Genomic DNA, 20,016 nt, shown 5'->3' with positions numbered 1-20,016 from the left:
TCACGCCTTACTGTTTCCTTACAAACTGTGATGCAAGATAATATTTTCAGAAATAAAATGTCTGATCCTAAACTTAAACAGATCAAGATTAAGACCGGGGTTCTCAAGAGAATCGGAAAAGAAAAGCTATCGTACAGGAATAGTTAACTTCTGTCGTGTTTTATGTACCGGCAATTGCCAAGGGTTAAATGTGTCGACTTTAAAAGAAGATACATGCTTATAGACGTTTGGCGTTACACTTAAATTATAATTATTTACAACTACTCAAACCATTCGCACTGATGATTGCATAAAAGCATGAAACAATTTGTTTATGAATAAAATGTTGTAAGAAGATTGTTACGTTTCAACTGATATATATTTTTTATTTTTTTTAGGCTAGTTTTTCTAAAATCTAGTTAACATTTTTAAAGAAAAAATTAAATTTAGTAAAAACTTATTTTTGATTTTTAATGTTAACTATAGAAAGGAAGCAGATCAACAGAAAGCTAAGCTTGAAAAAATGAAGGAATCGAGAAATAATTATTTTTCAAAACCATCATTTCCATTCTTCTTTATTTGGATTTTTTGTTATTCTTTTTAACGTTCTTTGTTTTTCTAATTGCATTCAATGACAAACTAAGTTATCAGTATGCGACGATTTTATTTTTAGCAATTTTTACTATTTTTTCATTTTAAATAGATTTTTTAAGATTATTACAAAATTTTACAAAATTATTTTGAAAGCATTACAAAATTCCAATTTTTCCCACATAGGGATTCTTGGACCCCCAGGACCCCGAAAACCTCAAGTTGGAAACAGCACCCCAATATTTATTTTTGATATTTTCAAAATGATTGGTATTAGAAATAGTCTGTATATTCTTCTTATCTATTCATTGGTTCATAATTTTGCTAATCTCGGCTTCTTTTTTAATTCTGTCTGATATTTCTGGTTTGTTGCAAGGAAGTTTGTTCATTATATGGTTCTGAATTCAATTTCTCAGCTGCTGAAACTAACCATGCAACGATTTTATAATCATCTAATATTATTGATTCCAGAATTATTTTCTCCAAACTCGGGAACTAAACAAAGTCAAAAATAAGATTTTCCAGTTTTCTTCTCAATGAATTCTTTTTTCTTTAAATTTAGTAAAAATTTATTTTTTAATTTTCTTGTTTAAAATTTTAAAATTTAATTAGAAATGACAACATTTCATTTTCTTATGTAAAGAAATTTGTTGATCCAGGAGGAAGGAAAGGACAGTCATGACATCAAGAAGATGGGGGAGGTCGTCCAGGTTAGTTACAGTACGGTGCGGTGCAGTGCAGTGCAGTGCAGTGCAGTGCAGTGCAGTGCAGTGCAGTGCAGTGCGGTGCGGTGCGGTGCAGTGCAGTGCAGCATAAAAATTAAATAATGTAATCAAAATACGAAAATGTACAAGAATAAAGTAGTAAAAAATTATTTCGTTCAGACTTATTTCCTTCACTATATAATACATATATATTATATATATGTACAGGTCTGGAAACTTATTGTGGATATCTTAATCTTTTGTTAATTTGCAGATTAATCTGATCTTTATTGGATATCCCGGATAGTAATCGAACCCAGTCAGGGGTTGACGGGAGCATAGAACAGAGGAGGATCAAATAACTAAGAAATGGGAAGGTTTTGCTTTTTATAGATCCTCAATTTTAAAGTTCCCACAGTGAATATTGATGATCTGAATTATGAGAATTCAATACGATAGCTCTCAGATCAGTGCACGCACGTTGCGCTCTATTGATAATGTTTTTGTTGAAGGAGTCCCTAATGATGATTCCTGACTGCCACAGGCGTCTAATTACCGCACATGCAGATCTTATGAGCCTTCTGGAACAAGAGGTAATTAATCAATCAATGAAAGGGATTGCTCTGTCATTTGAGTAATGTTTGAGGTATCAATTATGAAAGAAACTGAAAAATACTAGTTTTTTCGTTAATTTAAGTTTTTTTCATCCTTTTGTCCTATTGTATTTGGAAGCTGATCATTTCCACTTTTTTATAAGATTTGATTTGGTTTGATTTGGTTTGGTTTGGTTATAAAGCTTACTTTTAGCATTACAAACTGCAAAGTGCATATCTATCTTAACAAAAATTTGTTTGATTGTCTGTAATCAGTAATCGTCAAAACGGCCTTTCCGAATTTTGTGTGGCAACCGTCCCCCGTGACCCCGCGGAAGGTTTTTGGACTGATTGAAATTTGAGGGGGAAAAGGTTTTCAATTTTTTATTAATGCACCAATTAAAATATAAAAATCCGCGAATGATTAAAAATGGCAGCTTTCAGAGAATTTATTAGAAGCTAAAATTTGTAATACACCTCGTACAGAATAATTACTAATCCAATTAACTATTACTAAAAAAATAATCATATGTGAATTTATTTCTTCGTTTTGATAATGACTAATTACATTTCACACAAAACCTTAATTCTAAACAGTCCTTCTATAAGAATTAAAGTATATAAGCAATTAAGCACACTGGCTTTAGAACCCAGAGGAGTCATAGTTAGTCCCACCGTTTATCCGCCCGGTTGTCGTAAATTACGATTTTAGTAATTTTTCTCGTTAAAAGTGAACCCACTCATTTTAGAATCTTAAACCAAGCTATGGACATGTTTCCTGTGACCTACTATCGAGTTCCCCAATAAAAAATGGAGGCAAATCGGTCCAGTGGTTCCAGAGTTATGATCGGACAAACAAATAGACACAGATTACAACTTTATATATCAGCGTGCCCCATGTTTCAGCCCGACTTTCCACAAATAACTATCAGGCTAATATTGTTCTCTATGATGTCAGTTATCACACGAATTTTTTTTAGACCATTTTGAAGGAGGCCCGTGCAGATCGCAAAAAAGTGTACATAGCTCAAACATATTTCTTGAATTTATTATGGCATATATCATGTTATAAAAAGATTAAATCCGTTGAAAATTTAGAAAAATTTCAAAAATTCACCAAAAAACACGTCAAAATGCTAGTTTTAAAGAAAAGCACTGACACCATAGAGAACAATATTAGCCTGGGAGTTATTTGTGACAATATTTCTATGTTTTGTTGCAAAAAGTATAGATTATATAGATAGTTACTGAAGAAAAAAATCATAAGTTATGATTATCATTAAGTTGAAGACAACCTGAAACCTTAAAGGGACTAAAAACGTAATTTCCAGTAACCCTCCATGCAAAGATGCCAATGCCCGATTCTGGCAACCTTGTTACCCTTTTTATCCAATCAATAATGAGAAAGATATTGTCATTCTTCTAGTGTTAAGTTTTGATAATTCCTTTATGTTTCCTACACTAGAAATGCGCATTGCGCAAGGCACGTTTGTAGAGAAACGCGCTTGATAAAAAATAAGTATTCAAAATTTTAAACATTGATATCTAATTCATACAGACAAAGCGTTTAAGGGCACAGTTGTGAATCTGACATTGCAATCTTTGCATTGAGGACAAAAAGTCACTTGAAATTACGCTTACAGTCCCTTTAACAATTTAGTTATTCGAACTAATTCATGTTTCGTCCATATTTATAGATCCATAATATATAAAGTTGTAATCTCTGTTTATTGTCTCTCTGTCTGTCTGTTTGTCCGATCATAACTCGGGGACCCGTACACCGATTTTCCTCAAATTTGGATTAGGGAACTCGGAAGAACCACTGGAATGTTAAAGTTAGGGAAAATTTAGTTTGCCGGTAAATCGACAAAGTTTGAGTAAACGACGGGAGTAACTATGAGTACCCTGGGCAACACTGGGTTCACAATCTAGTTGAACATTTATTTCTTTTTGAAAGATTAAATATTTTTAGAAAGATTTGGCAGAGACTGAAAAATATGTGGCAGCTCAGGCACAGATTCAAGTAAGAATTATTCATTGATCAATTTTCTTCAGGGAAACCAGTAAACAGAATAATGATAGCTGTCTTCCTTCTTTCTTTGTTTGAAGTTTTGCAACAAGTTTTTTTTCAAAAAAAAGTTTACTGAACAGTTTAAACAAAGTAAGTTTTTAAAAAAAGGCCGATGAACATGAGACACAGCAATTCTTGTATAAACAGACTCATTTTACTTAATAGTAAAATCGCTCTTATGTCGTCTTCCTGTTCTATTGTTTTTTGGTTCTCACAGTGGTAAAATAATACGATGTTGTGCATTCTACAGATCGAGAAATCACTTTTAACCAATTTTGATTTTAAGCCATTTTTCCGAAAAAAAGGGGATTGGGGAAATAGTTTTCAGTTAGATGGGAATGGTTTTTATGCCGGGGGAAATAATTTGAAATGAAATTATTGACACCTTTGCTTTAAAAAAACTCTTATTGTATAGGAAGCCGAAGAGCAGATGAAGGCGGAATAGAACCCGCTACCGCTTTCAGTCTTTAGGATCTGAACCCGCTAACCGTGATCTGGAAGAACTCTAATTTTCTCCACCACAACATAACCTTTATCCTTAATTACTCGTATCTTTACGTTACGCTTTGACGATTTATATTTAGTAGGGTTTGCGTATACACGTAGATTGCGTATGCGTGTAGTTGTGAATATTAATTCGTCTGCTATAGACCTGTGGCAAGTTGATTATTAAGTTAATAATATTTGAGACTGTGATACAAAAGTAATTTTATACTGCACATTATGTATTTAATTTTTATTTCAAATAAAGCATCTTTATTATTTTTTTGCATAGCTACAATCAATGTTCTTTTTCAGGGTTAAAAATGTCAAATTTGGTCAAAATCTTGACAAATCGTCGGATTTTGCTCTCTGCTGGAAAATCCGCGAAAATATGTCGTCTTTCTTCAACTGCAGTAGAAACATCAGAACCTGATCATGTGAGTATCATGATATCGTGAGGTTAAGTCTATAGTATTACCCCTAAACCGGCTAGGGGGGGGGGCGTTCGACGCACCCCCTCTAGTTTTTTTTTACACTAGCACTCTTATTACAGTCCGGTCCGTGTAAAAAAAAATCTATAATAGCCTATATGCTTCTTGTGACTAATGCTACAGATTTAAAAACTATATTTTTGAAAACCCTTAAAAAATGGATGTATTAACTTTGTCACATCTTGATATTTGTTTAAAACAAACGATTAATTTTTAAAAATATTTTACTATTTTTTGGCATTTTTCCAACCCTCCCTAGCACCCAAACTGTTCGGTCTATTTTTTTCCAATGATCTGTCTTGAAAAATTGGGCTATGAACAGGAATTTCAACCCTTTACCTATACTCGAAGGCTATACATAGATTCAGACCCCAAAGTCTGTATAGGGTTAAGAAAAAGCATGATGTGCATTCTATTTTTTTGTCTCCCACCCTCTCGTTTAATTTGATTAATTTCGATACTAACATTTTCGGAATTTGTTAATATTTTTAATTTTCTTTTTATATATACATTTATTCAGTTGTTACAAAATCAACTATACACTAATTTCCCATTACCCTCATTTCCCCTTTAAACTTTAAAAGCTGGAAAACTTCAAAAAAAAAACAGAATATTTACCTTAATAATAATAATGATATTATAGAGGACGTGAGTCAGACTCTAAATAACAACGCATAAATAACTTCCAGTATATATATTTCTTATAACTTATTACTAGAGAGTTCAGAACTAGAGTCAATATCGAAATCACACGTGTAGATGTTTTATCAGTACTATGCCCCGTATCCGTTCTATCTCATTCTGTTGAATCTTGTGGAACTAGTTTAACGCGGCCAGGCATCGTCTTCCACAATATGATTGTAAATTGTCCTAAATAACGTAAAAAGGTTTTATTCCCGCTAGCATGGCAGAAAAATGCATTTTCGGAAATTAATTTCCAAAATTTAACTTCGTTATATTTATTTATGTCATTAATGAGTAGTAAAAGATAGACAATAACTTGAAAATAACTTTGTTTGTTTTTTAAATATCAAAATTCAAAACATTTGTAATATTTACACTATGCCAATTTGTGACACTGAGAGAAAAATAAAGAATCAACAATTTGGTTCGTTTTTTTCCTTATATTTTCTCTTGGGTAAAAAATTTAAATAATTTAATAAACTAATAATATTCTAGCTGAAGTGCCCGGCGTTGCCGCGGAATTTATTAAAATCGAATTTTTAAAAAAAGAATTAATTTTTAGCTAAGGCTGGCCAAGCGAATAGTCCAAAATGGCTGAATTTTTTTAGGGAACCCATGAACACCCCGGGGGTTAACATAGGCATAATATGATAATCTTATGAGGAAAAAAATGAAATAATGGAAATTCTTAAACTCGATGAAATAATCTTGATGTATTCTTTAACGAAGGCCGCAGGCCTGAGTTAAAGAATGCATCAAGATTATTTCATCGAGTTTAAGAATTCCATTATTACATTTTTATCCTCATAAGATTATTATTATATCATATTTGTGAGGTTCCATGGGCACATACCCAAGAAATTATAGTAAAAAATAATTCTGGTGAAATCCGACTATTTTAAGTTAGAACATTATGAAAGGTTGCAAGTAAGTTTTATGCTCGTGTTCTGACTATCACTGTTTTTTATTTTTCTAATGTTAAAATGTTTAAAACCATTTTATGTGTAAAAATTGGTTCTTAATTGAAAGTAATGCATGTGGTGTGATTGTTTCCTAAGTTTAGTTTGTTTGTTAACCAATTTCTAATGAATTTGCTTGTTTTTAAGTTGATACTACATTTAGATACAGCATGTTGAATGTGCCCTGAGTTTTTTTAGATGGGGAGAAGGTATTGTAGTGGGTTGTCTTAATCTACTGAAGAAAATCGTGAAATCATTTACAAAAGAAATCATTTCCTAGATATTAGATCCTAAATCTTCCAAAAAGAGGAGATAAAATCAGGTTATCTAGTAAGAATCAGTTCGACATGAACTGATGAAGATCTTTGTCTTTTATTCATTAAGCAAGATTCACTGGTTTGTTTTCATTGCTATGGAGTATGGAGTGCTAAGACCCCACTAAAGGTTGTGACAATAGTATTTCAATGATAAGTTTTTATAAACTAACATTTTTGGTTTTGATTGTGGTTTCACTACATCATCTCGAGCTATGCGAGATATGGTGACTGCTGACTCAGGCTGAGGTACTTTAAAACTTTATAAAGTGGAAAAAAAAAAAAATAATTGAAATTGTGAAGACATGACAAACCTTTCCATTTTTGAAAAGCTCTAACCGTACTATTACAAATATGCAGTGATTTGCAAAATCTCACCAAACTTGGTTTGCAATGAAGAAAAACTAAAAACAAATTGAATAAAGTAGGCAGTCGGGCAGGCAGTATCCTTTGAGACTCGGTAGTTTGATGAAATTGTCCAATGGAAGGCTTTAAGTACATGGTTTATATTTTTTGGAAAGGTCAGAAAATGTTAATTAATCACAGGGGGTTCCAGTCTTCTGTCAGAACTAAGGTTAAGATTTAAATAGAAATTCCTGAATTAAGATATATCAATACTTCAAAAAACGAAAAAGGTAAGTGAAATGAAAAGGTATATGAGCATGTTTTACTAAAGTATAAAAGGTGAGTTTGCATGTTTTAATATTAAAGAAAAAGGTAAGTGACCATGTTATTTTAAAGTATAAAAAGGTAAGTTTGCATGCATTAATGTAAAAGAAAAAGGTAAGATTGCCTTGTGTATGTTGTCAGTACAAAATAATTAAGTTAATATCAATATTGATCTATACTGAAAAGATCAATATAAGGAGCGTGTAAGAATGAATATTCTTTAACTAGTATAATAATTTCCATTCTTTAATGCTCGGAGCGTGTAAGAATACACATTCTTTCACGCTCTGACCATGTAATAATTTCCATTCTTACACGGTCTGAGCGTTAAAGAATGAAAATTCTACACCTACAGTGTAAGAATAAGCATTCTTAAACGCTAGTAAGTGAACAATATTAAAATTGTTCCTCCTGAACCGTGTAATAATGGGAATTCTTACACGATAGGTTTACTACTATGGAACCGAACAGATATGATATAATAAAAAAAGATGCTCCAGCTAGTAACTAGTATTATTCTTATTAGGGTTTACTGCTGTCTGAAAGTGCTGTTAAAAGATTAAAGGAATTGGGAGGAGGAAACTCATGTTTACGGTAAAATTACTTTATCATGTTTTCGGTAAAATTACTTTATCATGTTTACGGTAAAATTACTTTATCATGTTTACGGTAAAAATACTTTATCATGTTTACGGTAAAATTACTTCATGTTTACGGTAAAAATACTTTATCATGTTTACGGTAAAAATACTTTATCATGTTTACGGTATAATACTTTATCATGTTTACGGTAAAATTACTTCATGTTTACGGTAAAAATACTTTATCATGTTTACGGTAAAAATACTTTATCTGAAGTTGCAACTAGATTGTGTTAAACACATTCTATCTATTTAAAATTTTGTGTTGATCATCATAGAATAAATAAGTTAGGTTTCCGTACCAAATTATTTTAAAATATATTTCGGTCTGGTTCATTCTTGTTAGTTCTAACGATAACCATCAAAATCAATTATAAAAATTGTTAAAATATCACAAGAGAAAAAATAGTTTTTTTTTTTAAATGTGTCAGATGGTAAAAAGGAAACGAACTCAGATCATGAAGTGCTAGATAGATCATGATCATAATATGCTATAAAGAGAATCTGCAAATATTTTTCTGTTTATTCCTCCGAGTTCAGTCAAAAAGTTAAAATTTATATTTAAGAAAATATTCATGATATTTCTTTCTAAATAGATTTTGTTGAATCAATATAAACCTTTCTTAATTTCATTTTCTAAGAAATTTATTTGAAACTTTACAAATGTTACTACTGAAATCTACTGAAATCTACTGAAATCTACTGAAATCTACTGAAATCTACTGAAATCTACTGAAATCTACTGAAATCTACTTAAATATACTTAAATATACTTAAATATACTTAAATATACTTAAATCTACTTAAATCTACTTAAATCTACTTAAATCTACTTAAATATATTTAAATCTACTTAAATCTACTAAAATCTATTTAAATCTATTTAAATCTACTGAAATCTACTGAAATCTACTGAAATCTATTTATATCTACTGAAATCTACTGAAATCTACTGAAATCTACTGAAATCTACTGAAATCTACTGAAATCTACTTAAATATACTAAAATATACTTTACTCTACTGAAATCTACTGAAATCTACTTGCATGAAGGGTCACTTGAAATTACGCTTATTGTCCTGTTACAAAATAATATTAATTTAGAATAACTGTGGAAGGTGGAGGATGTTCTGGATTTCAATATAAGGTAGTGAATTACTGGCAATTCTTCGGGAATATGCTTTCCTCCTAGTAATATAGATTTTATTAATTTATTTATTCATTTATTCATTTATTCATTTATTCATTTATTCATTTATTCATTTATTCATTTATTCATTTATTCATTTATTCATTTATTCATTTATTCATTTTCTATTCATTCTAATCATTCTAATCCTTCTAATCATAAATTCTTTGATTGAATGATGTCATATTGTCTCGTATTGATGACAATAAAAGTGATAAAGCGCTCCATTGATTAAATAATGGTTTGAATAGTTTGATCTTGTGGAAGATGCTGTTCCTGCAGAAGATGAAAGAATTATTGATAAAGACGGAGCTAAGGTTGGCATTAATTTCACGCTAAACTAAATTAAAATTCATGCATTAATTTCACGTCAAACTAAAGTAAAATTCATGCATTTATTACACGTTGAACTGAAGTGATTTTCATGCATTTTTTCACGTTGAACTAAAGTGATTTTAATGCATTTTTCACGTTAAACTAAAGTGTTTTCATGCATTCTTTCACGTTGAACTAAAGTGATTTTCATGCATTTATTTCACGTTGAACTAAAGCGATTTTCATGCATTTATTTCACGTTGAACTGAAGGATTTTCATGCATTAATTTCACGCTAAACTAACGGGATTTTCATGATTTAATTTCACGCTAAATTAAAGGGATTTTCATGCATTAATTTCACGCTAAACTAACGGGATTTTCATGCATTAATTTCACGCTAAACTAACGGGATTTTCATGCTTTAATTTCACGCTAAACTAAAGGGATTTTCATGCATTAATTTCATGCTAAACTAAAGTAAAATTCATGCATTTATTTCACGCTAAACTAAAGTAAAATTCATGCATTTATTTCACGTTGAACTGAAGTGATTTTCATGCATTTTTTCACGTCAAACTAAAGTGAATTTCATGCATTTTTTCACGTTCAACTAAAGGGATTTTCATGCATTCTTTCACGTTAAACTAAATTGATTTTCATGCATTTTTTCACGTTCAACTAAAGTGATTTTCATGCTTTCACGTTCACCTCAAGTAAATTCATGCATTTTTTTCACGTTAAGCCAAAGAAAATTTTATTTGATATTATTTCATTTATTTGATAAATAAAGGGTCTGCTATTTTTGTCTGATTGTCCAGGTATTGATTGATGAGACCTCCCTGGAGTATTTGAAGGGGAGCACCGTGGACTACCACAGGGAGTTAATCAGGGCAGCTTTCAGGATAGTCAACAATCCACAGGTAATAAATATATTCATTGGTTTTTTTTATTTCAATCATAAATTAATTAGTTTATTATTATTTCATTATATTTAATATTTAGGCGGACACTGGTTGTTCATGCGGGGCCAGCTTCTCAGTCAAACTTGATCTGTAGTTCTCTACAATGTACAGTATTGTACTGTACTGCTTGTATAGTGTGTACTATAGTTTACTGTACATTCTTGTAATGTGCCGCATCTAGAGTACACTATACATTCTTGTAATGTACCGCATGTAGAGGGTACACAAATATTTACATTCATATTCAATATCCATATATACCCTACAGTACAGTATACTTATAAACCAGTCGCCAGAAAATGGCTGTGAACTAAATTTAAGTCTCTTAATTAAGAAATGAATTTATTGAACTTATTATCATTGAATTGTTAGAAATCTTATTTATTATATTTCAGATAGAATGGAATTAACGTGTGCAGTTCAAGAATATGCCTGGGGGAAACTAGGCCAGAAAAGCCAGGTACACCAGTACAATATTGACACAGGGTGTATATATTTCAGAATTTTTTATGATTTTTTATGATTTGGGGGGAGAGGGGAAAAGAAAAAAGTGGGACATCGAAAGGCAATTTTTTTCATTCTTTTTTATACTTGAACCCAAAAATTTATTTATTTTTCCCTTACAATTTGTTTATTTATTCCTAATTCAGCAAAAAAAAACATTTTTAACGCGCATAATATCTGGGGAAATAATGATTTTCTAGGGTGGGGGGTAAAATTATTTTGAGAAATTTTGAACTTTAATTACAACTATTTTTTTTGTTATTTTGGTTAGGGGTATATAGAGAATATCTGCTTTAAGTTTATAGATTCACTGATTAACTATTTTCATCAATATTTTTATTCAAACAATGTCTCCAGCATATCGTTTGTAAATGTTTTTAAACTACTTAAGATTTCTATATAAATGTTCCCTAATCTTTGGCTAAAAAATATTGGATCTCACTTCCAATTTCGCCCGGGAGGGTATCAAATTTAGTGAATCTTCTGTTAGGCGAGTTAGTCTATGTTCTCCTGATCCAACTGAATCAAACCAAGTATCTCTTGATACATCATCAAAACCATAGATAATCTTGTTTGGTTGCAGCATATCGATATAAGGTCTTCTGTTCTCCAGCTTTTAAGTTTCAGTTCTTTCAGTTTGTCTACCCGACAGCCTGGATATCATATTGACTGCTCGAATATAAGCCCGTTCGTATTGATTAATTGATATGTTGATTGATTCATTCATTCGATAACTGAATAATTCTAATTAAGGTTGCTAAATTTGCTCCTGCTGCCTGTAAGGATTTCATGTTGGATGAGAGCAAACCTTACGCAGGTTTTATCTTAAATATATGTATATATTTAATAATTATAGGGTTTTAAGAACGGAGGTTTCAAATAATTTCTTAAATTTGTTTTTCTGCATTCTCAGCTGAACTACCTTGTCTACTAACCAGACACTCCCTTTAAGCAATTGATAAAAAACAATTCTTAAATCTCTATTTTTGTCTTAAAGCATTAAAATCAGTTGAAGGGGCTGTAGGTAAACGTAATTTTATAAATTGACATGTATGATTCACAACGTTACCTTTTCTTGATAAAAGAAGCTTAAGTTATCCGGTATCTTCTCTTTGAAAATTGTCGTGTTTTTATTGTAGTTTCTGTATAGAGCACATTTCTTAAGGAAATTGCCAGAATAAAACACTTCTATCTTCTACATTATTGATCAGATAAAGGTTTAAAGAATATCGTTATGAATCAGACGTAGAACTCTCTCATTACGGGATAATTGATATTCTTGTATTTGTGTTTTTATCCTCTGATTTGTATCTTCAGTAACACTTGATATAAAGTATACAATCCCTTTTCAAATCCAATATTTAGAACTATGGATTTGTATCTTCAGTAACATTTGATATAAAGTATACAATCCCTTTTCAAATCCAATATTTAGAACTATGGATTTGTATCTTCAGTAACACTTGATATAAAGTATACAATCCCTTTTCAAATCCAATATTTAGAACTATGGATGGGGGTGCATCCCAATGGACCTTCTGTTATTGCTGAGACAGGGGAAACTCTGGCAGAATATATCAGGAAAATTATGCAAAAATTTAACATTCATCATTTATATATATATATATATATAAAGAAGTAACCTCTGTTGTCTGTAATCTGTATGTCCGATTTGCTTGTTGTTAAGATTCTAAGTTGAATGGGTTGACTTTTAAAGGGGGAAAATAGGTAAAATCTTAATTTCAGACTAAGTGCGGGTAAACGGTTTCAGTAATTATGAGTAACCAGGGCAATGCTGGGTTTCCAAACTATTATGCATATAAAGTAGTAATCTCTGTTCTGTGTCAATATGTCCGATCATAACTCATGAACCCCTTGGCTAATTTGCCTTAAATTCTAAGTTGAGTGGGAATTGACTTTTACAGAGATATGAATATGTTCAAGGCAAAACTGGGTTCTCAACCTAGATTTAAATAAAATATTTATTTTTGTGAACTAGTTCAGGCAATTATAATAAATTAATGAAATTTAATTAAATTCGTCGTGAAATATATTTTGGTCATTTGTAAAAATAGATTAACGCTTAAATTTGCATAATTTTTGCAGTAAAAATCCTGACTGTCTCGGGTCCAAAGTTAGCGAAAAGTTCCAAGGACAGCTTCCTTTTCTTTTTAAAGTGCTCAGCGTAAACAAGGTCCTCCTCCTCTTATTTTAATCTTTTTTATTTTATTTTTAATCTTAAATTTTTATCAAGTTTGTGCTTAATAAAATAACGATCTACGGATAATCTTAAGTTACTTATTTTTTTATATTCTTTTTTCTCAGAATTTTTATTAACTTTTTAATGAAAATTGTTTTTATTAAAAGGACTGTAAGCGTAATTTGAAGTGACCCTCCAATGCCTCTTTGATAAGATGTCAATGCCCAATTCACAACGGTACCCTTGAAATCTTTATCTCAACAATAATGTGGAAGATGTCGTTGTTTTTCTAGATTTAACAGTATTCAATTTAGATAATTTCTCATATGTTTTCCTTCAGTTATAGAAATGTATGATGAAGGGTGGCTTGAAATTATCTAGAGTCCCTTTAATTAAAATGTTGTTTAGGCGCTGTCTATTCAAGCGCATCCTGCTAAGGAGCATGCTGAAAGCCTGCATGCCACGCGCCCAGACGTTTACAAGGTTTTTTTTAAGATAATTATATTCTTTTAATAGACTTTAATGATGACTTCCATCAAGTGAAAATTACTTATTTTGCAATTGAAGTTTGAAAATAAACATAAAAAAATTAGACATTATTTAGTGCCATAAATCATTCTTTAAGTATATGTATGAAAAAAATGTATCTTTGATAATCCCCTCTTGAATTTACTATTTGTATCTGCATATTTCTGAAAGATATATTAGTCGGAAAAAATGGTAAAAAGAGAACATGTATTATATATTTTCTTTAGGATCCGAATCATAAACCTGAAATTGCGATTGCTCTAACTGAATTCGAAGGATTATGTGGCTTCCGACCCCTAGAAGGTATGTTTGGTATGGTTATATATATTCCGACCCCTAGAAGGTATGTTTGGTATGGTTCTATATATTCCGACCCCTAGTAGGTATGTTTGGTATGGTTCTATATATTCCGACCCCTAGAAGGTATGTTTGGTATGGTTCTATATATTCCGACCCCTAGAAGGTATGTTTGGTATGGTTATATATATTCCGACCCCTAGAAGGTATGTTTGGTATGGTTATATATATATATGTCATTTATTTCTCGTGACTTTTCTTTTCCGATTCACAATTGTACCCCTTAATGAATAAATGATAAATTCATACTATTTTATTTAAACATTTGGTTAATGTTTTAATTCTGATTTAAGACTATTTTATTTTGTGATCAATTTATAATAGTTTTAACAATGAGAAACGAATCCTAACTTGAGCCAGATGGGATATTGTTGTTATGATTAGAATTCGATTGTATTTTTTATTTTTTTTTGTTTGTTAAAGAATTTAGTGCAGTATTGTACAAATAAAAAATTGGTCGATTTTACTTCATTTGACTTATTGATGAATACTGAATAGATTTAATTATTCAGAGATTCAAGGTTTTTTGTCCAAACTGCCTGAGTTACAAAACTGTCTGGGAGACAAGGCCTGTAAGGTAAAAATATATTTTTTTTATTCCAGAAAATTGTGGGTTTTTTGAGAATTTTTTTTTTTCGAGAAAAAAAAAAGGAATTTATTTGTTGGCAATTAATTTTAATTTCTAGACATTCTTCATTTTCTTAATTAGGGGTGATTTTTAGGGGTGAGTGAAACTTCCAGAGCGCTTAGCTCAAAAATTGTTTTTTTTCATGCTCACCCCTTAAAGATATCTTGTTCGACCCTTAATAGAATATATTTAACTATTTGGATTTTGTAGTTTCAGAATTTTCTCACTATTTCGTAGGTTTCAGGGGTGAGAAATATACCTTCAGGGGTGAGCGGCCATGAAGCGGCTCACTCCTGTATCCGCCCCTGTTAGATGAAAATGTAAATTCAATTCAATTTATTTCGCGTAAATACATTTTAAAACGGTAATGAATGAACACAAGAATTCTATTTAGGAACTATTATCTTCCACTCCAGATTGCTACGAAGTTGCTTTAAAGGTAATAAAATAGATATTTATTAATTTTGCTTTGGTAAACCGAGGAAATTCAAAATAAGCAAACTATTAACGAATTTTAACTAATTTTAATGATGGCATTACCTAATTTATATATTCTTATAAAATTAGGCGGGATTTAAAGCGTTAATGCAGTCTGAAAGTTCTGTATTGAAAGTACAACTTGACGCCCTGGCGGTTAGAATACAAAACACAGGTAGCACAAATAGACACCCTGGCGGTCAGAATACAAAACACAGGTAGCACAAATAGACACCCTGGCGGTCAGAATACAAAACACAGGTAGCACAACTAGATACCCTGGCGGTCAGAATTTAAAACACCGGTAGAACAATTAGACACCCTAACGGTGAGAATACGAAACATCGTATTACAACTAGACACCCTAGCGGCCTGAATCCTTCTATCTATCTATTTATCTATTTAGAAGGTGACCTACTTGAAGACCTGTATCTGCGCCTGATAAAAGAGTTCCCTGGTGATGTTGGATGTTTTGTTATATATTTTCTCAACAGGGTCAAACTTCAACCAGGACAGGTTAGTTTTATGAAACTTTTCAGGCTATGTACCTGGGACCTAATGTACTGTAATGTACTGTAATGCGCATTTTCAGGTCGTGTACCTTGGACCTAATGTACTGTACTGCATATTTTCAGGCTATGTACCTGGGACCTAATGTACTGTACTGCATATTTTCAGGCTATGTACCTGGGTTCTAATGTACTGTACTGCATATTTTCAGGCTATGTACCTGGGACCTAGTGTACTGTATTGCGCATTTTCAGGCTATGTACCTGGGACCTAATGTACTGTACTGCATATTTTCAGGCTATGTACAGGGTGGCCAAAATGTACGGATTGTACGGATTGATTTTTTTTAANGGTTCTAATGTACTGTACTGCATATTTTCAGGCTATGTACCTGGGACCTAATGTACCGCACGCCTATCTTTCTGGAGACTGTATTGAATGCATGGCAAACAGGGATGCAAGCTAATAATTTACCAATCATTCAATTATAAAGTTAAATTATAAAAAATGTTTTTTGGGACTAGGAAGACGGCTGTTAAAAATGATTTTGAGTTTATGACTAAATATTTCAGTAAATTGAAACAAATCAATCGTGCAATGTACAGTGTACACAGACCCATTTTATTTTGAATAAGAATATTTGCTTGATAACGATATGAACAAACACTTTAAATGATTGATAAAAATGATGTCTTTCTACAATTTGACAGGTTCAACTTTATTTAATTTAATCGGTGTTAACTTTCCAGTCTATGGACTTCTATAATTATCTATGGACTTCTATAGTTCACTTTGCTAAATCTCAATACCATAAGATCTTTTTCAAATACTAAGATACAAATCATCATCATTAATGTGAATTTTTAGTGTTTATTTCTTAAATAAATTGAGCTTGACCTGTAAACAGTGACAATGTTGTGAGAGCTGGGTTGACCCCTAAGCTAATTGATACTTCAACTCTGGTCAATATGTTGGAATACAGGTAGACAGAGAACAGGGGTTCTGATAAAGTCGTCGTATATATCAATACTATGAAGACGACTTTTGATTCCAATTTTGATTTGTATCAAGCTTTTAAACAGCATATATAGCACATAAACATGTAAACAAGAGAAGCTAATACTGATCAGCCTCTCTATTTGTTTGCTTGTGAACTTGTTATTTGCATTGAATATAAACGTTTGGTTAACTCAATGTAAACGCTGGGTTAACACAATGTAAACACTGGGTTAACACAATGTAAACGCTGGGTTAGCACAATGTAAACGCTGGGTTAACACAATATAAACGCTGGGTTAACACAATATAAACGCTGGGTTAACACAATGTAAACGCTGGGTTAACACAATGTAAATGGCCCATTCCACCCAAATAATGTGGGGGAGAGAGAGTGAAAAGGATGCCTCAACTCAAACTATCCCTGGAAGAATGATTTGATTTGATTTCCTTTTGAATGGGATCAAAAAAAAATTCAGAAAAATTAAAAATATAAAACAATTACTATCATTGTTTTTGGTAAACTTTTTTGAGGGGGTTATTGTTGATTGTTTTTTGGTTTGTTATTTGGTAAATTTATATTATATGTGTATGTTTGATCTATAGTTGACTGATTTTATTAAGCTTTTGATTTGACTGATTGATCAGGTGTGGACCGGCAGAAGACCGGAAGTTTGCTGGACAAGATTCCGGATCGAGTGTGCTTTTTAATCCTCCAGTGCCGGACTTTTCCGTAAACCGGATCCAGGTATTGATTTTTAGGATTTTTTCAAGTCATGACGTTTGAGTTCCAAGAACCCGGATTCAAAGGGCGAAATATCAACCAAAAACTATTAGGATCAAATGAAATAGAATCCTAAACATTATGATAATTAATATTTACTGAGGTTGTAACTTTAGTGTGGAGTAACATCTATTTTGAACGTCTGATCTCGGTATCCATTGTGGGCATTCTTAAATTCGAGGATCAATGGTTGATCCCTTAATTATGATTAACCCTATGTATAGTAATAAAGGACTATGTCTGCGTCAGGCTTGAAACCCCTGGTTTGGGAGGGATCGTGATGGCGCGCCCTTGTCAGGCTAGGGAGCTCCGGGACAATCCCTATCTTCTTCATTTGATCTCTATAGGGCATGAACACCACGTGATATTGAAGAGTAACTAAAGATGGAGATCAATTCTTGATCCCAAGATTGACCCCCTCCCCACACACACTACCCCTTCCCCCTATATGTTCATAATTCCATTATTTCAGGGTTCAGTTTTATTTCTTCCCTGCAACAAGATTTTGGAACTATTTCCTGAGGACTGTGAGGAACTAGTAGCTTATCAAGCTTTCTCTTCAGATTAAGCTGGGTTTTTTCCTTGAAAAATGGAGCTTTTCCTTACGATGAAACAGATAAAGCAGCTTTCTACCATAATTTAATTTGTTTTTTAATGACTTAACAGCTATTATGAGGTAGCTTTTTTATTAAGCAGCCTTTTCTTCCGAATGAATAGCTTTTTTTTCAGAAAAAAAGTTGCTTTTTTACTGATTAAACCGCTTTTTACTTGACAAATTTACTCCTTATTTTAAAAGTTGCTTTTCACTAGAAAATAGCAGCTTTATCATAGTTTTGATGTGGTGTACTTTTATTTGAATTAATTTCTGCTTTATTTAATATAAAGTCTTACCATTAAGAAGCTGTTTTACTGGCTTAATTTTATTAATGAACTTTTTTCAAAATAACTATCTTGCTATTATAATAATGCTTAACACGAGCATATATCCCTTTTTTCTTCCTCTTACTCTGTGTGTTTAGTATAATTAAAGGGACTGTACGCGTAATGTCAAGTGACCGTCCATGCAAAGATGACCATTCCAGATTTACAACGGTACCTTTCAAACCTTAAGCTCAAAAATGTGGAGATACCGTTGTTTTTCTGACCCAAAAGTGTTTGACACTCATAATTTCTGCCTTAATTTATTACTGTTTGTTTTACATTATCGTGGACGCTTCTTGTTAAATGGAAGGTTTCTTGAAATTACGCTTACAGTTCCTTTAGAGCATAAAGTTTAAAAAGCTTTTATATAGGACTAGTATTGTTCTGCATGATTAAACTTTAACAATACGATATTTTGAATGAAATTTACAATATTTTTGCAAGATCTGTTGAACCAAATGTTAACACTGTTAAAGAAATCTTAACGTTTTGTTTGTAGATAGAAATTACGAAAATGTTGATAAAATACATTTTGTTAGTAATTTTGTAAGAAATTCGGACATTTTGTTATATTTCGATCATTTTAGTAGAAATTACGAACATTTTGTCAGAAATTATTAACGTATCGTTAGAAATTATGAATATTTTGTTCGAAATTTTATAAAAATTGAAATTCGAACATTTTGTTGTACTTTTTAACAGAAGATTATGGATATAAAAATTTGTGAGATATTTCCATAATATTCTTTTCATAATTTTGAACAAAACGTTTAAAATTGATATTACGAAGCATAAAAATTAGGGTTTCTACAGCTTAAAATGTAAACTGGTCTAGTCACTAAAGTTATTTATTGTCCTAATGTGAAGACGACATTGCTAAATTTACTGAAAACTATTTTAACTTTCAATGTGTTCTTAAAATGTATTCACTACCACCCTTTTTTCTCAAAAGAATTGCTTGAAGTAATTTAAGTAACCCGCCATGCAAAGATGTCAATGCCTGATTTATAACCATACCCTTAAAACCTCTTATCGGATCAATTATGTGAATTATGCAGTTTAAATGTTACTTTTGAAACCAGAATTAAGAATAATTAGTTATCAAAATTTTTAAAAATCAGTTAAAGCTTTTAAGGATACCGTTGTAAATTGGGCATTGCCATCTTGGGTCACTTGAAATTACGCTTACAGTCCCTTTAGTATTAACTGAGATTTGAAAACCAGCAGTCAGCATAAAATAATCTAGTCACGTTTTAGTTTTATACACTTTGTTCTGTTATACTATCATTATTATCATTCCTGTTGTATGTCTTTAAGCACGGTTAAAGGGACTACTACGTATTTTCAAGTAAACATCTAGAGTCACATGAAATATCGTTGACAGTCCCTTTAAAAATTATATGTGCCCTGTCAACCGAACTATGCATTTAGATAAATAAATATATCTTTTTATAGAATTATAGA

The 20,016-nt window shown here is 31.5% G+C and overlaps 3 protein-coding genes across 3 annotated transcripts; all 3 read left to right on the top strand.

The window, feature by feature from the left end:
• The first annotated feature begins 9 nt into the window (after window positions 1-9).
• Window positions 10-4,736, top strand: LOC111700348 (tubulin-specific chaperone A). The gene is made up of 6 exons (XM_023471227.1): window positions 10-137; window positions 466-508; window positions 1,230-1,280; window positions 1,787-1,867; window positions 3,840-3,890; window positions 4,354-4,736. The coding sequence occupies exons 1-6, from the start codon at window positions 31-33 to the stop codon at window positions 4,381-4,383; spliced, it is 363 nt and encodes a 120-aa protein (XP_023326995.1). The 5' UTR covers window positions 10-30; the 3' UTR covers window positions 4,384-4,736.
• Window positions 4,730-11,043, top strand: LOC111700346 (iron-sulfur cluster assembly 2 homolog, mitochondrial). The gene is made up of 6 exons (XM_023471225.1): window positions 4,730-4,858; window positions 8,065-8,132; window positions 9,284-9,326; window positions 9,620-9,685; window positions 10,504-10,605; window positions 10,688-11,043. The coding sequence occupies exons 1-6, from the start codon at window positions 4,745-4,747 to the stop codon at window positions 10,739-10,741; spliced, it is 447 nt and encodes a 148-aa protein (XP_023326993.1). The 5' UTR covers window positions 4,730-4,744; the 3' UTR covers window positions 10,742-11,043.
• LOC111700334 (mannose-6-phosphate isomerase) lies at window positions 11,028-20,009 on the top strand. The gene is made up of 15 exons (XM_023471213.1): window positions 11,028-11,107; window positions 11,905-11,968; window positions 12,657-12,732; window positions 13,258-13,345; window positions 13,760-13,834; window positions 14,107-14,182; window positions 14,749-14,813; window positions 15,259-15,303; window positions 15,432-15,516; window positions 15,748-15,857; window positions 16,234-16,304; window positions 16,759-16,833; window positions 17,496-17,628; window positions 17,864-17,979; window positions 18,016-20,009. Exons 1-15 carry the CDS (start codon window positions 11,048-11,050, stop codon window positions 18,197-18,199), a joined length of 1,323 nt encoding a protein of 440 aa, XP_023326981.1. The 5' UTR covers window positions 11,028-11,047; the 3' UTR covers window positions 18,200-20,009.
• The last annotated feature ends 7 nt before the right edge of the window (window positions 20,010-20,016 follow it).

Source organism: Eurytemora carolleeae, unplaced genomic scaffold (assembly GCF_000591075.1).
Source record: "Eurytemora carolleeae unplaced genomic scaffold, Eaff_2.0 scaffold311, whole genome shotgun sequence".
Lineage (NCBI taxonomy): Eukaryota > Metazoa > Arthropoda > Copepoda > Calanoida > Temoridae > Eurytemora > Eurytemora carolleeae.
This window is presented reverse-complemented; position numbering and strand designations above follow the sequence as displayed.

Excerpts from the sequence above, each read along its gene's own strand:
- LOC111700334 (XM_023471213.1), top strand. The coding sequence starts at position 11,048 with ATGGAATTAACGTGTGCAGTTCAAGAATATGCCTGGGGGAAACTAGGC. Across the intron at positions 14,183-14,748 it reads TGGCTTCCGACCCCTAGAAG|AGATTCAAGGTTTTTTGTCC; the intron begins GTATGTTTGGTA and ends TTAATTATTCAG. Across the intron at positions 16,834-17,495 it reads GTCAATATGTTGGAATACAG|GTGTGGACCGGCAGAAGACC; the intron begins GTAGACAGAGAA and ends CTGATTGATCAG.
- LOC111700348 (XM_023471227.1), top strand. The coding sequence starts at position 31 with ATGCAAGATAATATTTTCAGAAATAAAATGTCTGATCCTAAACTTAAA. Across the intron at positions 138-465 it reads AAAGAAAAGCTATCGTACAG|AAAGGAAGCAGATCAACAGA; the intron begins GAATAGTTAACT and ends TGTTAACTATAG. Across the intron at positions 3,891-4,353 it reads CAGCTCAGGCACAGATTCAA|GAAGCCGAAGAGCAGATGAA; the intron begins GTAAGAATTATT and ends CTTATTGTATAG.
- LOC111700346 (XM_023471225.1), top strand. The coding sequence starts at position 4,745 with ATGTCAAATTTGGTCAAAATCTTGACAAATCGTCGGATTTTGCTCTCT. Across the intron at positions 4,859-8,064 it reads AAACATCAGAACCTGATCAT|GGTTTACTGCTGTCTGAAAG; the intron begins GTGAGTATCATG and ends TATTCTTATTAG. Across the intron at positions 9,686-10,503 it reads TTGATAAAGACGGAGCTAAG|GTATTGATTGATGAGACCTC; the intron begins GTTGGCATTAAT and ends CTGATTGTCCAG.